At 44.1% G+C, this 19,490-nt stretch overlaps 1 protein-coding gene across 1 annotated transcript in view; it reads left to right on the top strand.

Annotated features, from left to right (window-relative positions):
• Positions 1–4,486: 4,486 nt before the first annotated feature.
• The window catches only part of LOC138977045 (uncharacterized), a 100,855-nt gene continuing 85,851 nt past the window's right edge, over positions 4,487–19,490 (top strand). The window contains exons 1-4 of the mRNA XM_070349949.1: positions 4,487–4,664; positions 7,992–8,172; positions 8,564–8,620; positions 18,230–18,312. Coding sequence (XP_070206050.1) covers positions 8,008–8,172; positions 8,564–8,620; positions 18,230–18,312 — 305 coding nt within the window. The 5' untranslated portion in view covers positions 4,487–4,664; positions 7,992–8,007. The remainder of the gene's footprint in view (positions 4,665–7,991; positions 8,173–8,563; positions 8,621–18,229; positions 18,313–19,490) is intronic.

Here is a 19,490-nt window from a genome sequence, read left to right as displayed (position 1 = left end):
CTACATTTGGGGGTAAAAAAAAAAAAAAAAAAAAAAAAAAAAAAAATCCCGACCTACCGACCCTATTTTTTTTAGCCATGTTACCAGAAACAGACAATTTTTTTTTTTGGCCTAATCTGAAATGAAAAGCATTAATTTATGATCAAACTTTTACCTTTTACCTTACTTTTATCTTCGTGTGTGCGTCAAGATTTAGGAGGGCCCCAAAGGGTTTAAAATCGTGATCGTGATTGGTGTTTTTTGACCTTTCTGTGACCGTGATTGCCGAATTTTCCATTTCTGTGATCGTGATGGGACTTTGCCCGTGATCCGTGATGACAAAAAAATCAAGTCTCGTGATCGTGATTGTCATTTGTTTTCGTGATCGTGATGGGCATTATTGCAAAGCATTTTATTTTCAACGTACATTTTTCACAGCTGTATCACTCTATGAGTATGATCTTCTATTCGTCAAGGAGCTAATCCAGATTGAAGGGAAGCAACAACACATTCAGAAATATGATTTTGACAGCGATTGCTTCCCTTTAAGAGAACCAATCACACAAAAAAGACATCCAATCAGAAGGCGAATTGCAAAAGTCTGCCAAACTTCATCCAATGGAAGGGCTTCGTGCTAAAGTTTTGAGTGCATTCAGTCAAATTCGAATTCGAAGATCAAAAATGGCGTGCAGCGGTACTGTCATCGAACTTCTGTTATATTTTGTGGATTCAAGCCAGAAAAAAGCAGGCGGCGAGAATGCCTTCCTTGGTGGAAAGGTCAGGCTACGGGTCCGTCGTTCGGAAGACGAAATGTAAAGGTATGTTGATCTATCAGGGCCGGACTAGGTAAGTACTAGGGTGGGGTGGGGGGTGGTGGGGTTACAGATGAGGGTCAAGGGGGCAAATCCCCTCGGTGGGGGTCCAGGGGGCGAAGCCCCCTTGGTGGGGGTTGCAAGGGGGCGAAGCCCCCTTGAAGCTGAACGTTTTTGGATGTTTCTGGAGGGAAAGGAAGCCTCTCCTTGAACGAAAAAGGTAAATTCGACAGCAAGCTGTATAGGCAATGAAGAAGAATTGAGATTGTAAGGACTCATACTTTTCATCACAAAAATCGTTGAAGAAAAATGTCTTTCGAAAGGGGGTGAGAGGTGCGATTTCTCCTCGGATTTCATGACGATCCAGATGCAACCCCCCCTCCCTCCCTCCCTCCCCCCCCCCCCCAAAAAAAAAGCGTTTGGGAGGTACATGCTTAAACTTGATTCTCATGTCAAAGTCGAACAAAGTCATGTTCGTTGGGGATTTTGTTATTATAGACTCTACCATCACACATACATGTACTTTAATTTCAATCCACCCAATAGTTTTTGAGAAAATGGGTTTAAAAGATTTAGCTCTGGAAATGTGAAATTGTGCAAGTATATATTCATGTGTGTGAGTGAGGGTGTGGGAGTTGAATGTGTATGAGTGTATATTCCTTCACCCACCTTCATGATTCCTAGACTGACCTTTAGTCAAGATTATAGACTCTACCATCACACATACATGTACTTTAATTTCAATCCACCCAATAGTATTTGAGAAAATGGGTTTAAAAGATTTAGCTCTGTAAATGTGAAATTGTGCAAGTATAATATATTCATGTGTGTGAGTGAGGGTGTGGGAGTTGAATGTGTATGAGTGCAGGGGCGGATTAGGGGGGGGGGGGTTACAGGGGTTCCGGAACCCCCCCCCCCCCCGGCTGTCTCAAAAAAAAAATAATAATACTAACTTTAAAAGAAATAATGAGTGGCTGCTGACACCAGTTGGTCTTGTTTAAAATCAAGGATAAGCCATAAATTGTTCATAAAATAGCTAAATCTCTTCAGCTTCTGGGGGGCTAGCCCCCCAGACCCCCCAACGGGGCCTTGCCCTGGACCCCAGGTTGTAACCCCCCCCTCCCCTCTGGCTTAACTGCTCCGCCCCTGGAGTTCATATTCCTGTGAGTGTCTGTATGAGAGAGAGAGAGAGAGAGAGAGAGAGAGAGAGAGAGAGAGAGAGAGAGAGAGAGAGAGAGAGAGAGAGAGAGAGAAAACAATGAAAACAACATTCTTGTTACTGATTACAAATCATGATATAATGTATTTCTATGTGTGTATGAAAGAGAATTCAATTTTTTTTTAAAGTGCAACAGTTGTCACTTTGTGTTGAATAAACAATAGATGCAGAGGAGCGAATTACTGTGTGGTTGTGTTTACTTTGACACGTGCTTTCTGTACCTGCAACTTTTACCGTGACTGTGATTTGCCACTGGTGTTCGTGATCGTGAAAACAAAAATCAAGGTAACTGTGATCGTGAAAGCTAAAATTTCCCTTCCCGTGATCGTGATGATACCCCCGGCCCTTTGGGGCCCTCATTTAGCGGCCATACCTGCTGGTCGGTTTTGTCGAGTGATAATTGTAAACAGTGTCACTGATTAACTTACACGCACGCATTGTATTCGAAATTTGTTTTAGGCATTTTGTGTCATGTTTGCAAGAATTGCCCCTCTGAGGTCATTATTTAGACTGGCCTCAGTCAGTTGTGGTGACGGCCAATTTGACCAGCTATGATTGGACCCCGTTTCTTACACGCGAGATTTGGTGAGTAAGGCGAGGAAGTAACGTTTCTTGGGGAATTCCTGTTGCGTGGAACGCTAGGACTTGATCATTATTTACTCCTTCATCCTTACTACTACGGTACTATTCACTACAAGGAATATAACGCCGGAAGCTCAGCAGTGTGGACTCGCTCCGTTTCAAGCTTCTTACATCACTTTCTGCTTCTTACATCACTTTCTGCTTCCCTTCAAGTTCCCGAACGCACGAGGCTCAGACACAAACAACAATGATTAAGCTTTCACTTTAAGCAACAAACTCGAAATAATCGCTCACCATCTTCGAGAAGTTTGTCAAGAACCGGCGCGGTGTCCACACCACTCCAAGCGAGGAACCCGCGTAGTCGAAGAAGCGAAAGTACAACTCACACCAATCAGACAAAAAAAGCTGACTTTTATTCCTTTTAATCGTAACGTCGCTTGCTTTTCCGACTGCAGATGCCGCGGGCGGAAATGGCGTTTATGGATGGAAACGGCTGAGTCAAATTTTGAGCCCAACGTGTTGTTTTTTGTCACTATTTAACGTGTTTGTCCCTTTTTTTATTTCTATTTTATTTTATTTATTTTATTTTTTTATTATTTTTATTATTATCGTATAAAATCTCATGTCCAATATTATGAATATAGGCATTTTAAGCCCTGACGGACACTAAGCCCCATAATTTTCGTTCGTTGTTGCCGCAAGAATGTGTTACACGCTTGAGAGTTGACGTATTAGCTGAAAACATTGGCTGTGGCTATATCCACGGGTCCGTGTCTCTAGACTCGATGCTATATCCACGTCACTGACGTCATCGTACTCAAGGGACGCTACTCTCGCCTTATATTTTGCTGCTTTCGGTTGGGCACTTCAGTTCACTGACTTCAGCCGTCAAATTTTAAAAGTAAAAACTCTCTTTTATTCTTAAATAACGAGTTAGACTCTATGAGTGGAATACAGGGTCCAAAGTTCGATCAGCAGCACTTTGAATGGTAGGAGAGGGGAGTTTATGTGATACAATGTAAACACAAAGCCAGCTTGCCGTCCTGCCGGTGAAAATTGCAGGAGTGCATTTTTATTGCTATCTCAGCTCTTATCAACGAAATGTTTTGGAGAAAAGAAGAGAAGAGCAACGTAAAAGAAAGGAAAGTTAAGAGGGGGAAAAATAAGTCTAAACATTTATTTTAACAAAAATAAAAAGAAGACTGGGGCCAGGCTCGAACCGGAGGTCTCATGGACTGTTTGACTATTCATTACCGTCTGAGCTACCGAGCCAACATGGCCGATAATGGAAAAATAGGAATCTATATTTTGTGCGATACTTCCTGATGACTGCTATCGATCTCGACGAACTTTACGAAAGTTGCACATGAGTGCACTCCTGTAAAGGCTTCCAGTTTAGTTTGCAGGCTGTCAAAAGAGTTGATTGTGTTGTGGTAAAAACAAAAAGAGGCTTCCCGTGCGACGATGACGTCAGTGACGTGGATATAGCCTGGGGACTAGAGACACGGACCCGTGGATATAGCCACTTTCGCTTCTTCGATTACGCGGGTTCCTCGCTTGGAGTGGTGTGGACACCGCGCCGGTTCTTGACAAACTTCTCGAAGATGGTGAGCGATTATTTAAGTAACTCGTGCGTTCGGGAAGGGGGTGCAGAAAGTGATGTAGGAAGCTTGAAACGGAGCGAGTCGACACTAAATAATGATCGAACGGCGTTTGATAAAAGTTCCTGTGTGTTTAATTATTGTAAAGCTAGCCCACAAACCGTTTCAATTTATACACCCTCGCTGGTTTGCATAGCGAGAGGCTAGCCAGAAACAATTCTTGCCTACACGAAACGGGCGTCTTAGTGCGTTTCAGAGAAGAGTGACAATGACATGCGCAGTTGGCTATAGAGTCTGCCACCGAAACTCGCTCATTGACCTGTTTCTTTCTCCAGCTTGTCAAGTGACGAAATCGAAGCGTGGAGAGGACTTGTCCAGCAGTGACGAAACTCAGATTGAGCCCATGGCTGTCGGCATCAACAGGACGAAAGAAAGCCTGAAGTGAAGGTCGCACTGACATTTCCCAATCAGGTACTGAGGTAGTGAAACATGTCTGGGTAAAAATGTCTGCTTTCGAAAGGCCAACACAACGAAGTTCGCAAATTATCAGAAGAGAATATAGCTCTAATAAATGCCTTACAGCACCTTTAGATGAAACTGTGAGTGTGACATTTGTAAAGGAGCATTGTTAATGTTTTATCTTTCCACGGATATGAACCAAAAGGTCTCATGACTTAGTTCAGCAAGTCACTATAACTATGACTATGAGTCAAGAGGCCCAGAAGTAACTATACTATTTAGCTTACATACATGTAGGCTGTGCATTTTGCACAGAACAGCTAGCATAAGTAAAGTCTCAAATGACTTAAGATTGAGTGTATTTTACAACACAGAGTAGTATTAGTGGTAGCACAAAGCTCTGGACATTTGAAGACAATGTGTGCTATGTAGTGGTTGCAATGGTTCTAACCTAGGTAATATTGTCTCTCAGTCTCAAAGTGGACAAAGAAAAACGAGATTTTTGATGCACTTTAATTAGAGGCAACCACCTTAGAAAAGGAAGACCACATCTGAAATTTAAGGTAAATCCAACCACTCTGTCTATGTATTCTTCAACATGTAGTAGCAACACACACGACCACTCCCCCCCCCCCCCCCCCTCTCTCTCTAAATTGTTTTGTTCATTACCACCTCTTGTTTTGATGATTTACCTGATTTTTCTTAGAGATGTATGCTGTAGATTTACAGATAGTTTTGTGCATTTGATATCCAGTATGTTTAGTATTATCGTATTGATTGAATTTACAGAGAACAGAAGTAATGCTGAACACCTTATCATTCATGCTCCATCGTGCCTCGCTTAAAAGTACAATGTATAAGACTATAATGTCTTCCATATTAAGCATTTTATTTTGTTAATGACTGTATCATCATCTTTATCGTCATCATACCATCATCATCATCATCATCATCTGAGAGTGTGTATAGTTGTGTTTTTATTTCAATTCAGTTTTCTTCAGCTTTTTTGTTTTAGTATTATTTGATAGTGTGTTTTTGTTTTGTGTATTTGTTCGTTTCACAGACAGATTGAAAGAAAATGCCCAGTCTTAATTCTTCAGTTCAGTTCAGTTCTCTGGCTCTCACTCTCTTTCTCTCTTTTGTGCACAGACAGATTGTGAGAAAAGGCTAACCTTAAATCTTAATCCTTGTAAAATAAAGTTCAATTCAATTCAAATTTCAATTCAATTCAATTCGCTCTCGAATTTCCTATTTACATCTTCATCCTTGTTAAATAATGTTCAGTACACACACACACACAAATGTGACACATGCAGGCACACACATGCTCACACATCTTTGATCTGAAAAGTGTTCCAGCTAGCCAAGTGGGATATGCCTTTGATGGCATAGAACTACACTACTCGTCATAAAAAAACTATACAGATGCGTTTGAGGACGTTTATCGTAAAACCAATTATATGACTGGAAAGGCCGTTTATTCCCCTAACTTATTCAGAAAACAGATTGAGTTTACATGACGTAGTGTCGATACAGTGGTACCTTCAAGTTGTACAACACCGATACCCCCCAAAATCAAATTCGCAAAATCAAGGTTCCCGCGTTAAAATTGACAAAAAAATCAGAACTGCTAAAACGAAACATGTTTAGCATGTCCTTAGACAGAACAATCAAATCTGCATCCCAATCAGTCAGTTTTGTTCACATATCTTGTCTAACATGGACGCTATGGAGCGGTGTAGGTGTCAATCCTCTCAGCAGGCATAAAAGGTATTTTTTGAAGCCGTTTTAGCGGGGAATGAGACAATAAATGGTACATTTGAGTAACTCGCTAACGCATTGCCTTCAAACTTTCAGAGATTTGTGCGAACACATGTAAAATAACCGGCACGGTTGGCCTAGTGGTAAGGCGTCCGCCCCGTGATCGGGAGGTCGTGGGTTCGAACCCCGGCCGGGTCATACCTAAGACTTTAAAATTGGCAATCTAGTGGCTGCTCCGCCTGGCGTCTCAGGCATTATGGGGTTAGTGCTAGGACTGGTTGGTCCGGTGTCAGAATAATGTGACTGGGTGAGACATGAAGCCTGTGCTGCGACTTCTGTCTTGTGTGTGGCGCACGTTATATGTCAAAGCAGCACCGCCCTGATATGGCCCTTCGTGGTCGGCTGGGCGTTAAACAAACAAACAAACAAAATGTTGTAAAATTCAAGTCATTTGAGACATTAGGTCTGCTGTTATTTGTCATGTCAGAAAAAGTTCTTAAATTGACGGTAGGTTTTTGTTTACTCATTAAAAAAATTTAATTTGTTGAAATCTTCAAGAACAATGACAGATGCGCCACATACTCAAATTTCATGTACATATTTTATCACATATGGGTGGCATGAGGATTTCAACGGGAAAGTAGTTTTTAAGAAGTTGATTCATTCAGAGAGCTGAGCGCAAATGTCAGCCTACTCCTAGCAAAGCTCACTGCCGACACGCTTAACTGATCAATGGCTCTTGAAAAAGCATTTTCCAAGAATTTGTGTTTGCGTTTAAACAAGTGCGCTGTGAACAGCCATTGTTGAAACTGTATTCAATTTGAGGGTAAATTGAGCTGAAGCTTTCATTTTTCTAAATGCATGCTAATTTTAAATTGTTTTCTGTTCAATCGGACAGGGTACATCTTTATTTTTAAAACTCTTAAACTTGTAGTTTACGACATGTGTTAGCACAAATCACTGAAAGTTTGAAGTCAATTCGTTAAGGAGTTACTGAAATGTACCTTTTTTGGGTCTCATTACCCGCTAAAATGGCTTCAAAAACTGCCTTTTATGCCTGCTGAGAGGATTGACACCTGCACCGCTCAGCATGCCATTGCGTCCATGTTAGACAAGATATGTGAACAAAACTGACTGATTTGGATGCAGATTTGATTGTTCTGTCTAAGGACATGCTAAACATGTTTCGATTTAGTTGTTTTGATTTTTTGTCGATTTTATCGCGGGAACCTTGATTTTGTGAATTTGATTTTGGGGAGTGTCTGTGTTGTAGGTTCCACTGTATTGACACTACGTCATGTAAACTCAGTCTGTTTTCTGAACAAAGTAGCGGAATCAATGGCCTTTTCAGTGATATACTTGGTTTTACAATCAACAGCCTCATCAGAAAGATCTGCCCTCAAACGCATCTGTATAGTTTTTTATGACGAGTAGTGTAGAAGGTTTGAGGGAAATGATACAGGAATGAATGCTTCAGTTGTCGCAATCATTGTTTTGCACAGTTTAGTGTATTTAACCTTTAATGTAACTACTGTGCTGCAACCATTGTGATCGTACAGATTGTTGGGTTGTGAACAGGTATTGCAACAGCAGCATGTCATCATGCCAGGAACAGGACTGCAGTGCTGAAAGCACACAGAAACAAAAAGGGGAATATCACAGGAGCTGTTCACAGAAAATCAGAGATTGTTTTAGTCTGGTGCCCCAAAATGCCACACCTCCCAATTGGGGCTTCCTGTGGCTAATTTTCATTTCCTTGGTGAGTTTCTATGATATTCTTTTCTGTTGAACATAGCACAGAACTGTCTCACATACTGGTGTAATAATTGTAGCAAGGGGCAAGCTCAAGGAAGATAGTAGATACCCTCATTGTAAGCAACACCATGTCGAAAATCCAGGATCCCATTTGAGTCCAAACACATGGGTCTGGTTACAGGAAAGTGTGCCTTTGTGACTGTTAGACTATACACACAAAATTGACCTTGAAGACCTACTGGCGTGCACTATTTTCCAATGCTTCAATTGAAAGAGCTGTATAACAGGATCAAAAACATATGAAACAAAACAGTTTCTTCAGTGTTGCATGGAAGAAAAAGAAACATTTCTTTTTGTTTTCATATTTACATGTTTTGCCCTTCTGCCTTTTTCAGTTTTCAAGTGCTTTCACACTGACCTTTCTGTTTCCATTTCTGCCTGAAATGGTCAAGGTAAGTACAACTTGTCCAAAAAATATTGAAAATTACTATTTCACTTCTGGTTAACTTTGAGCAACAAGCATACGTTTGTGTCTTTAATCTTTCAACTCTTTAGCTGTCAAAGCAATGGTGTCTGTGCCAGTATGTGAATGAATGTGTGTCCTGTGTGAAAAGTAGCAGCCGAAGGTGATGTTTGTTATTGACCCCGTGATTTTGGGGACCGCCTGTCCCCAAAGATATACATGTATTCTCTTTTCTTGTGTCCCTGGTCACAGGGGTGAAAAAAAACTGGTGGTAGCTCAGTTGATAGAGCACTGTACTGGTGATCCTTGGGCCGGGACAGACACAGGTCAACTTTTTTGTGCAGACTCAGAGACAGTCTACATGTCTCTCCCCCTTGTCACCACAGTGGCACTTGAACTTGGGGATCACCTATTCTGGAAGATTCTCTTTTCAGTGCATTTGCATCTCTTGTCACCGGGAGGAATTAAAACTAAGAAAAATAAGGTACACACGTCAATATGAAGGTATAAGCATAATAAAGATGAAACATTTAATTTGACAGTACAGATATGCACACAAGAACACAAGAACACAGACACGGGTTCACACGGCAATTTAGTCTGTTGTCAGTCTGCTCCATCAAGTTGAAGCACACTGCCTAGAACTACCCCCAAAAGCTGAAATTCATCAAGATCAACTGTCACTGATCGAGGCTCAACCCTTAAGGTGGAGTTTAAGTCAACTAATACATACCACAATTGCTTCGTGCGTCTTTGTTCCTTAACCAATTCTCTAGATTATGGTACTGTCTTGTCCCTAAGACTCTGCACTTTCCTTTGATATCAGGCTCACTATGTATAACGGAATCATACACTACATAGTCTCTAATGAATGAAGTAATTAGTTTTATTCGATTTAGGTACATGCTGTGACTAATTGGAACCTGGCAGTGAGGAGGGTATCACTCCAACGGTTAGTCTACATCCTCATGTATTCGTGTTCGCATGTTTGGTTTGGATTATCTGCTTGAGAAAGTAGGTATTTTGCAAAAATATGAAATGCACATGGCGGCCATAGTTAATACTTTGCTGATATCTACTTCCTCTAGCAGATAATTAAAACCAAACATGCGAACACGGGTACATAAGGATGTAGACCAACTGTTGCGGTGATACCCTCCTCACTGCCAGGTTCCAATTAGTCATGGTATGCACCTAAATTGCAAAAAAAGAATTACTTTATTCATTAGTGACTATTGATCCAGTTATACACAGTGAGCTTTATATCAAAGGAAAGTCTAAGGAAAACAACGGTACCATAATCAAGAGTACTGGTCAAGAAACAAAGACGCACGATGCAATTGAAAACTGTGACTTTTGTACGTATTAGTTGACTTAACCTCCACCTTAACCTGCACTTTATTTTTTCATAATTTCAGTTCCAATTCGAATAGATAACCTGCAGAGTCTTTGGAGCTGGAGAGTAAGTGGGTACTTTATTTTCACTGGGGCACAGAGTTGGGATGAGAGAGTTGGTGGGTGCTATATTTTCACGGGGGCACAGCATTTAAAGCAGCACCAACCCGCTGGTGCATGGAACGCATGCCCATGTGCAGTCTCCAGGCTAATTTGAGACTAGGACTCTGCATGGCCCTGGAATAAAACTGCCCAGAAAAGGGCTTTAAACTATGCTGCATGGTCCAGTATAAACTGGCTAGTGAAAGCAAAACTTTGCCTTTGCTATACACTCTTAGTTGGCGTCCTGAAAATAGATATTTTACAGAATATCCAGCCTGCTTTTGTGTAGTTCACTTGTTGCATGCAGTCTTAGGTCTGAATGGGATAGACTTATGGGTTCTACATTTTGGATTTAATTACATATTCTTACCCAACTCACATAGATAGCAATAACTTCATTTTGTTGCTAAGGTATTGAAGCACTCATCCGTGGTAACACGGGAGGTAACTCTTAAAAACAAAACTCTCCACCATATAAGGCATGGTCCATGGTAGTTACCTCCCCTACCGGTGTCCTGCGCATACACCGGTGACACTCATTCCTTTTCCTACAACCCACGTTGCATGACGTGTTTTGAGGTGCTCAGGCTTTTTCTGAAGCCATCAGCCTATCTTTCAGGGAAGGCCATCGAATCTTGGTAACATATCAACGTCCTTCTTCACTTCTTCAGGAATCGGTGACGGTGAGAGCGTTCCTTTTTTGTATAACGAGAAGATTTCTTAGCGTTTTTGAAAGTTTTGCCACTTGTCTTTTTTAACAGTGGTCTGCCATTTTGACTTTCAAAATGGCCGACAACCTAGACATAAAGAGAAAACTAAGATCTCTGCCAAGCAGACTTGCTCACCTGTTTCTCAATTGGGCAATACGGTTCAAGCTGGCGCTAAACCTCGAACTTCTTCTACTACTCATAGCTCTCAAAGTTCTAAAAGGTTCCTTAGCGAGAAGCCGTCTTTGGTTTGGGACTTTACCCTGATAAGCAGCATTCTATTCTATTGTTGATAGATACCGCTTCTCCCTCTGTTGACATTTCAGCTTCGGTTAATAACCACAGGTGTTACAACCATAATGAAGTTAAGCGAGAGGAGCTTCTTGTCCTCTTTTTGTCATTGTTTATTCTGAGGTTCAGGACATGTTAACTGCTGATTGTAAACAAATAGCAAGTTAGGCTTCTCTGCTGCTCCCTTCCGGAGTAGGTAACGCACAGTCGCTCGCACACCCCCCGCGGGTTAGGGGGAGTCCCATATTGGTTGGGACGAGAAAGAATTTACCCGATGCTACCCAGCATGTCGTAAGAGGCGACTAACGGTTCTGTTTCTCCTTTTACCCTTGTTAAGTGTTTCTTGTATAGAATATAGTCAATGTTTGTAAAGATTTTAGTCAAGCAGTATGTAAGAAATGTTAAGTCCTTTGTACTGGAAACTTGCATTCTCCCAGTAAGGTCATATATTGTACTACGTTGCAAGCCCCTGGAGCAATTTTTTGATTGGTGCTTTTGTGAACAAGAAACAATTAACAAGTGGCTCTATCCCATCTCCCCCCTTTTCTCTATCCCATCTCCCCCCTTTCCCCATCGCGATATAACCTTGAATGGTTGAAAACGACGTTAAACACCAAATAAAGAAAGAAACGGTCGCTCGCACAGGTTCGTTACTAACCTTCTGCAACCATTACGTCTTCCGACGTTGTTGCAGAGCCGACAGATGCGTTTAGGTCGTAGTCAGGTTTCCTGTCAACGAACTTTTATGTGCCTGTCAGACATCAGCACCGCCCAGTCCTCTCGGCGCTTTGGCGTCTAAGGGCGGTGTTTGCCTTGGCGAAGCACGCAAACCTGCGTCAGGTGTTGGTAACGCAAAGCCTCTCGCGCGGGTTCGTTCAGAGCCGGCTGCAACCATTACGTTCCCGCAGTGGGGCACTGCGGTTATGAAATTAAAGGCCCCTCCTGTTTTTGGAACCGCAGGAGCTTTCTAGTTTGCTGTTAGGTAGATTTTTGGTTCCTCTTTCCTGTCATGCTCTCTTTTTCTTCATGAATTCTTTTCTTTTTTCTGCCTTCTTGCTCATTCACCTGTATTTTTTCCAAAAATCTCTTCTCTTGCCGCTTGTCTCGCGATTCATGTATAGTTTAATCTGTTAGTGTTCTGATGTAAGTCCAGCAGTAGATAGGTTAAGCCTATTTTAACATACTGGAAACTGGTAATCTTCCAGTAGGTATTAATTTAGTTTTACTAAAGCCTGCTGGGACACAAGTAATGGGTTAGTGCATTTGTAAACAGGAATCGCTTGACAAGTGGCCCCCTTCATCCCCCCCTTCCTCGTCCTGATATGGCTCTGCGTAGTCGGCTGGACGTTAAGCAACAAATAAACTAAACTAAACAAAAACCATTACGTCTGCCGACGTGGTTGCAGAACCAACAGTGGTATTGGACTCGTCTTCAGGTGTTCCTTTCGACAATTTTTTTTCTGATTTTCAGACATCAGCACCTCCTGGTCCTCTCGGCGCTTATGCGTCGGCAGGAGGTGTTCTTGGCGAAGTACGCAAACCTGCGGCAACGGTTTCCGCTTTAGCGGAAGTGCACACCAGCCAAAAGGTTCATTCCTCACGCCAGCCTTATGCCCTACCGGGGTACGGGTTGGGGTGTGAAGAGCATGTGTCCGCTACTTCCGGTAGTAGGACAGCAGTGTCTTCCCTTCGCCATTTGTTGGGTCCGGTTGATGCTGATGCTTACCAATCCACTGCTGGTTCCGCTTCTGCGGCTTCCGGTGACAGGATGGTATTGCCTTCCGCCGATAACACTTCCATGTTGGCGGTTGGCATTCATCAGCCTTCGGCTTCCGGTTTCGCTTCGGCGGTTTCCGGTGCTGTTGCACAGGCTGCATCCACTTCCGCTTCCAGTGTTTCAGCTGGCATGAGGCAGGTCAATGGAGGATCCGGTCAAGGACTTCCATCTTCTGGGGTTTTTTCCCAACCTCTTCCGGTTTCGGCCGATGTTGCCTCTGTGGGGATGATTTCCAGATCCCATCCATTCGATGATCGTTGGGATACTCCGGAACAGGATACAGAGGATATGGAAGACGATGCTTTGGAGGCAGATGGGGATGCCCCTTTTCGACTTCCGACTAAGCTGCCATCTTTGTTGGCATTAGCAGCAGAGGTTACTACACGCTATTTCCCTGAGGGGGTAGCTGTAGCATCGTCATCTGCTGTTCCTCCACCCTCAGCTTTAGCTGATTTTGCGCCTTCTCAGGAACAATCTTTGAACTTTAAGTTCTTGGAGTCTCCCTCGGTGGCTTTTTCACTTGCGAGAGTTTTCTCAAACGATCTTTCTGTTCCACCACTTCCTTCGTTGGCAGCGCATGGTGAAGCTCCTGCTGCGGCTTTGCCGTAGCTCGCATCACCTGGATGAGTGGCTCATCACTCATTGAGCACTAACCGGAAGCTTCGGCTTACTGCCAATTCCAAGAACTTGATCACTCCCTTTGCCCTGCCCATGGTACCATTTCCGGTTACACCGGACTTGACAAGCATTCGGCAGGATGGTTATAGCAAGGAGAAACTTTCCGTTTGCAAGGAAAGGGATCTCATTACTGTGGAAGAATGCAGCCGCTCTTTTTTGGAGTTATCGTCTTTGACGGAGACGCTGATTAGCTCTCTCTCTCTCGTGCGGTTACGTCCTCATTGGATCCTTTTACGTTCAGGCAGGACGCTTCCGGTTACACCGGATTTGACGAACACCCTTTAGGATGGTTATACCAAGGAGAAACTGTCTGTTTGCAAGGACAAGGATCTCCGGGCTGTGGAAGAATGAACATCCTTTAGGATGGTTATACCAAGGAGAAACTGTCTGTTTGCAAGGACAAGGATCTCCGGGCTGTGGAAGAATGCGGCCGCACTTCTTTAGAATTATTGTCTTTGTCTGAGACTTTGATTCGTTATCTCTCTCGTGCAATTACGTCCTCATTGGATCCCTTTGTGTTCCTTCAGGACGCAGAGCCAAAGGATGTAGCATTGCTGTTCGCCGCTTGGGAGAAGGTCTCAGCTGAACGAATGGTTCTTTCGGCAAGACTTTAATCGCTTCCTTTCTCGAAGGTTCTCTTCTCGAACATGATCTGCTGGACGCACTGCATTAGCATCCCTAGCAGGCCCAAGACTTACAGTCTGTTAAGCTTTCGGAGCTGGCATTTTCAAGAAACAAACCAAACGCAGCGGACCTCCCGCTCCTTAGTTCTCGGCGTCAGCTAACACTGGCCAGAGTTCGAAGTCTGGTTCGTCTTCCCGGGATAAGAATCGGGCTCGAATCTTCCCCAAGAACTAGCCCTCCTTCGGAGAGCGGGGGTCAGGCCGTAAGCCTAACCCTTAATGACGCTCCCCCGGTCAGAGCTTCCTATGGAGCACGCACAGAGCACATTGACCAGAACTCCTCCTGCTTTTCGTTTCCGGCCAGAGTAGAAGCCAGGGATTCTATTACAGGCCCGGGTCTCCCTTCTGCTTCAGAGGAGAGCTGTGGCTGTGGAATTCTGTTTGTCATTCCAAAAGCCCCGGGAGCATAGCGTCCGGTTCTAGATCTGTCTCATTTAAAACTTTTCTTTGAAAGAGAAGGTTTACAAGGTAGACACCCACTTCATTGAGGGAGGCACTGAGGCCTTCCTATTGGGTCACTTTCATTGACCGAACTGACGCTTACTTCCACATTTTGATACACAAAACAGATCGGCAGTGGCTACATTTTATTTAAAAAAAAAAGAGCCTCAGTCAGGGGGCTGACTTCGATTCTAAGTCAATTGGAATCCATGGCCGCTTTGATCCCTTTGGGTGAGTCTGTAAAATCAATCAATCAATCAATATGAGGCTTATATCGCGCGTATTCCGTGGGTACAGTTCTAAGCGCAGGGATTAAAAAAAAATAAATTTTTTTAAAATTTTTTTTATGCAATTTATATCGCGCACATATTCAAGGCGCAGGGATTTATTTATGCCGTGTGAGATAGAATTTTTTTACACAATATATCACGCATTCACATCGGCCAGCAGATCACAGCCATTTCGGCGCATATCCTACTTTTCACGGCCTATTATTCCAAGTCACACGGGTATTTTGGTGGACATTTTTATCTATGCCTATACAATTTTGCCAGGAAAGACCCTTTTGTCAATCGTGGGATCTTTAACGTGCACACCCCAATGTAGTGTACACGAAGGGACCTCGGTTTTTCGTCTCATCCGAAAGACTAGCACTTGAACCCACCGCCTAGGTTAGGAAAGGGGGGAGAAAATTGCTAACACCCTGACCCAGGGTCGAACTCGCTTCCGAGCGCAAGTGCGTTACCACTCGGCCACCCAGTTCACGGCCCTTCAAGAAGCCCTGAACTCCAGGTGGAAACCAGAATTGCAGGGCTGGAACATGTTAGTGTCTTTTCACGACTGGTTCACAGACACGACCAAACAATGGATACTCACGCCATTGCTCATGCAAAGCGTTCCTATTGGTTCTCCCTCCACCATCGAAGCTCCTCTTTATGGACGCATCTCTCATGGGGTGGGGGGCTCATATAGACGACTTTCGGTCAGTGGACGCTGGCGCAGGCCTCTTGGCACATCAACATGCTAGAGATGGAAGCAGTTTTTCTGTCTCTTATGGAATTCCTTCCCCTTGTCAGGGAAGAACATGTGTTGATACAATCAGACAACACCACAGTGGTGTCTTATCTCAACAAGCAGGGGCGCTCTCGCTTACTATCGCTTTTACATTGAGCTTGCGAGATTCAGATGTGGTGTTACCACCTTGAGATCTTATTATCAGCGAAGTACCTTTCTAGGAGGCTGAATGGCTTGGCGGACTCTCTAAGTCGGTCGGCCAAGATTGTCCACACAGAATGGACTCTTATCTCACCACGCGCTTCTACGCCTCTGGGCGCATGTGGAGAAGCCGCTGATAGACTTATTTGCCACTAGGTACTATCGCCGTCTGCCGATGTTCGTCTCCCCGTTCCCGGACCCCGAAGCATGGAAGATCAACGCTCTCGAAATTATTTTGAGCGGCCTGCCGGTCGCACCGTAGGGGCTCTTTCAACCTTGGTTTCCAGACCTTCTAAGGCTGGCAAGAGCTACACGGGTGGCAATTGTACGGGAATCATTGAGACGCTCAGGGGCTTGGGCCTCAGCTCTGGATTTGGTCCAGAGATCCCATAGGGGTTCAACGTCTTCGATTTACACGTCACATTGGCTGGCTTGGACCAATTAGCGTAATGTTAACGGAAAGAACTCCACTTCTTCCCGTTCAATGCAGGTGGCGAACAATCTATCCTGGCTTTCCGGCCAGGGAATTTTCCCCTACTTCTTTGAAGTAAGACGATACACGATATCAGTTACTCCAAAACAGCTAGGTCGCACTATTTCACTTGGGGGCGTTATCGCCAGCGTGATTAAGGGAGCCTCCCTTCGGTTTGCTGAAAACAAATCTCCCGTCCCGACTTGGGATTTGCTCCTAGTTTTGGAGTATTTGAGATCGGATTCTAGCCTTGCTAATCTAACACGGAAAGCGGTCATGCTCACTCTACTAGCTTCTTCTAGAAGTGGGAGTAAGTGCATTGTCTGTCTGGTTTTGCTATAGACATCTCTTTGGAGAAAGACGGATCTATGGCGCTTAGGTTTCGTTCAAATTTTCTCGCAAATAAGCAGAAACCGGATAAACCAGCTCCGATAATACAATTCAAACCGCTGAGCAATATTTCGGCTCCGTTAGAGCCATAATTAACCAATGGACCATTTCGAGTTTTTAAAGCTCACCAAAACAAAGGCTCTTGTTCATATCCATCAACACTGGTAGAGGCAATGACTTAGCGAAGTCAACCTTAGCTAGATGGACTGCCACATTGATTAGGCTCCCGCAGTGGGGCACTGCGGTTATGAAATTAAAGGCCCCTTCTGTTTTTGGAACCGCAGGAGCTTTCTAGTTTGCTGTTAGGTAGATTTTTGGTTCCTCTTTCCTGTCATGCTCTCTTTTTCTTCATGAATTCTTTTCTTTTTTCTGCCTTCTTGCTCATTCACCTGTATTTTTTCCAAAAATCTCTTCTCTTGCCGCTTGTCTCGCGATTCATGTATAGTTTAATCTGTTAGTGTTCTGATGTAAGTCCAGCAGTAGATAGGTTAAGCCTATTTTAACATACTGGAAACTGGTAATCTTCCAGTAGGTATTAATTTAGTTTTACTAAAGCCTGCTGGGACACAAGTAATGGGTTAGTGCATTTGTAAACAGGAATCGCTTGACAAGTGGCCCCCTTCATCCCCCCCTTCCTCGTCCTGATATGGCTCTGCGTAGTCGGCTGGACGTTAAGCAACAAATAAACAAACAAACAAATTGATTAGGCATGCCTACAAGTGATGGCAAGAAGGGGGGGGGGGGGGCAGTCAGTCCTCCCTCTTCAGGCAGCACGGACTCTAGAAATCAGATTGTGGGCCTCTTCTTTAGCTGTACTCAAGTATGGAAGACTTGCAGAAGTTATGTATGCAGCTTATTGGACGTCCAAGGATGTAATCATGAATTTCTATCTGCGGGATATATCAAGTACCCGCCATTATAGTACACATGGTCTGCCGGCTATAGTTGCTGCCGGACAAGTACTTACAAGATATTGACTGTGAATATTTCCCCACCACCTATTAGCAATCTGCTATCTATGTGAGTTGGGTAAGAATATGTAATTAAATATAAAGTTTCAAAAGTAAACTTTGATTTAGTTAATATACTTACCAACTCACATACTGAATTCCCTCCCAACCTGCCCCGCATATTGTGTTTAAAGGGGTATGTGTTTCAGAACGGAATGAGTGTCACCAGTGTTTGTCAGGCGCATGCGCAGGACACCGGTAGGGGAGGTAACTACCATGGACCATGCCTTATATGGTGGAGAGTTTTGTTTTTAAGAGTTACCTCCCGTGTTACCACGGATGAGTGCTTCAATACCTTAGCAACAAAATGAAGTTATTGCTATCTATGTGAGTTGGTAAGTATATTAACTACATCAAAGTTTACTTTTGAAACTTTATATTATAGGCCGCAATTGTAAGTTTAGCCACTGACTACCATCGTTGACTTTTCATTTCAGACATTTGGCTACTCTGAGGAAGAAAAAGGGACTTATGTGGGTCTAGTGGCATCATCTGTGTTTGCAGGCAGAGCTGTTGGCAGGTTAGTATGTGTTTTTATTGGGTATCTATATAAACTCAGAGGCAAAAGAAACGCAAATGCTGCAGTGAAGATGGCTTACCCATGAATTTTAATGTCGAATTAATTATTTCGGGTTAACAATAACAAGGAAACGAATTGACCGATACAAAAACCATACGGAAAAGTGTATTGGGATGAGAGCATGACGTGCCATGTTCCACTGAACACTGTTTGAAGACTGTTGAAAGTCAATAGCGTGTTGCTCCTCCCTGGGCGTTGATGACTGTGGCGCACCTCCGGTACATAGAGAGGACGAGGTGATTAATTTGCTGCTGAGGGACCTGAGCCCACACCTGGGTCACGGCAGCACGCAGTTCTGCTGCTGTGCGGGGTCTCCGGGCAAGGGCATTAATCCTTCTTTGCATGATGTCCCAAAAGTGTTCGATTGGGTTGAGATCCGGAGATCGAGCAGGATGAGGCAGAATGTTCACGCTGTTGTGACGCAACCTGTCCTGGGTAGCACGTGCAGTATGGGGACGGGCATTGTCTTGCTGGAACAGGCAGTTCTGGTACCTCTGGACAAATGGAACCACATAGGGACGCAGGACTTGATTGATGTAGCGGTCTGCATTGACACCATTCCCACGACCTTGGCCGACGTTCTGAAAGACGACAGGTCCCACTCGCTAATTGACACCAATGGCGCCCCATATCATGACGCTGGCACCTCCCCATCGATCATGCTGCAGGATGTTATTGTTAGCAAACCGCTGTCCAGGTCTTCGCCAGATCCGGACACGCCCATCGCCAGGTTCCAGGCAAAAGCGCTTCTCGTCCGAAAAAAGAACCCTCCGCCAGTCCCGATGGCGCCAGTGGGCATGCTGCTGGGCCCAGGCTAGACGATCCAGGCGATGCTGAGCTGTCAAGACGGGACGTCGAGCAGGACGCCGATTTACCAGGTTCTGCCCACCAAGGCGTCGGCGTAGAGTTCTGGCACTGACGGGTTGTCCATGCACCCCAAATGTGTTACGGGCTGTGTTGGCGGCAGTTTCGAATGCATCTCGCTGGTGTTGATGGACAAGATGGCGATCTTGTCGGGCTGTTGTTACCCGGGGTCTGCCACGTCCTGGTAAGTCTCCGGGACTGTTATTGGCATGAAAACGTTGCTGCAGGCGATAAACCGTGGTGACATTTACTCT

The sequence above is a fragment of the Littorina saxatilis genome, linkage group LG9, assembly GCF_037325665.1.
Source record: "Littorina saxatilis isolate snail1 linkage group LG9, US_GU_Lsax_2.0, whole genome shotgun sequence".
NCBI classification, from domain to species: Eukaryota; Metazoa; Mollusca; class Gastropoda; order Littorinimorpha; family Littorinidae; genus Littorina; species Littorina saxatilis.
Note: the sequence above shows the minus strand (reverse complement) of the source record. Positions and strands in the feature narration are given on the sequence as shown.